General features: G+C 65.3%; 1 protein-coding gene across 1 annotated transcript in view; it reads right to left on the reverse strand.

Annotated features, from left to right (window-relative positions):
• Nucleotides 1-830, reverse strand: part of DDN (dendrin) — a 4109-nt gene extending 3279 nt beyond the window's left edge. Inside the window, exons 1-2 of the mRNA XM_010858064.1 lie at nucleotides 616-830; nucleotides 3-190 (exon numbers count right to left, since the gene is read on the reverse strand). Coding sequence (XP_010856366.1) covers nucleotides 3-190; nucleotides 616-824 — 397 coding nt within the window. The 5' untranslated portion in view covers nucleotides 825-830. The remainder of the gene's footprint in view (nucleotides 1-2; nucleotides 191-615) is intronic.
• Between the last annotated feature and the right edge of the window lie 6 nt (nucleotides 831-836).

The following is an 836-nucleotide window of genomic DNA, read 5'->3' on the forward strand; positions in this document are numbered from 1 at the left end:
ACCAGCCTTGCGCCTTTTTCGCTCGGTCTCCTTGGCCTCCCGCTCCTGCGACGCCGCTTTCCTTTTCTCTTGCTCCCGGGCTCGGGCCTCGGCCGGGGGCCCCGCCCGCCAGTTGGTCGCCTCCTGCAGCACCCTGGAGGCCCAGGGCCGGCGGGGCGGCGGCTCAGGGGATCCCGGGCGCGGCCCACACCTGGGACAATGAGCAGGAACCCAGGTGAGCAGTTTGTGGGGGAAGGGAGCCGAGGTCCGGGGAGCTGGGAGCGCTGGAGGCCACTTGGGGCCGCCGGGTGGAGGGGTGTGTGTGAGTGTGTGCGCGTGTGTGCTTGTGTGCGTGTGTGCACGTGCGTATATGTTAGGGTTGAAGTCGAAGCGGGACTCCTCACCATCTCTCCATGCACACTTTAACAGTATCTGCCCCATCTCACCTGCCCTTTCTCACGCCCACTCCTGTGCCCCCAAACAAACGGGATGAGTCAGGCCCCAGCCTTCGGGATGGGGTTGGGGGTGGCGTGGGGAAGAGAAGGGGTAACAGCAGCGCTGGTTGGTGCCCACGGGAAGGTCCAGACCCCAATCCCTGCCCCACCTCTCTCTTCCCCTTACCCGTCCTTCACTCACGTGCGGCTCTGGGGCCCGCGGAGCCAGTGGCTGGCCTGGAAGTCCATGAGCTGTCGAGGAGGGGCGCGGCGACTATAATGACAGGAAATAGTCTTCACTTCGATCACCAGCAGCTTGGATTTCTGCACCCAGAGGCAGCTGCCAGACTCCTCATCCTGGAGCTCCCGGGGGCTATCGGGCCCCTCGGAGAAGAGCTGGCCATCCAGCATCCTGCCCCACCC

Source organism: Bison bison, unplaced genomic scaffold (assembly GCF_000754665.1).
Source record: "Bison bison bison isolate TAMUID 2011002044 unplaced genomic scaffold, Bison_UMD1.0 scf7180017864383, whole genome shotgun sequence".
In the NCBI taxonomy this organism is placed as follows: domain Eukaryota; kingdom Metazoa; phylum Chordata; class Mammalia; order Artiodactyla; family Bovidae; genus Bison; species Bison bison.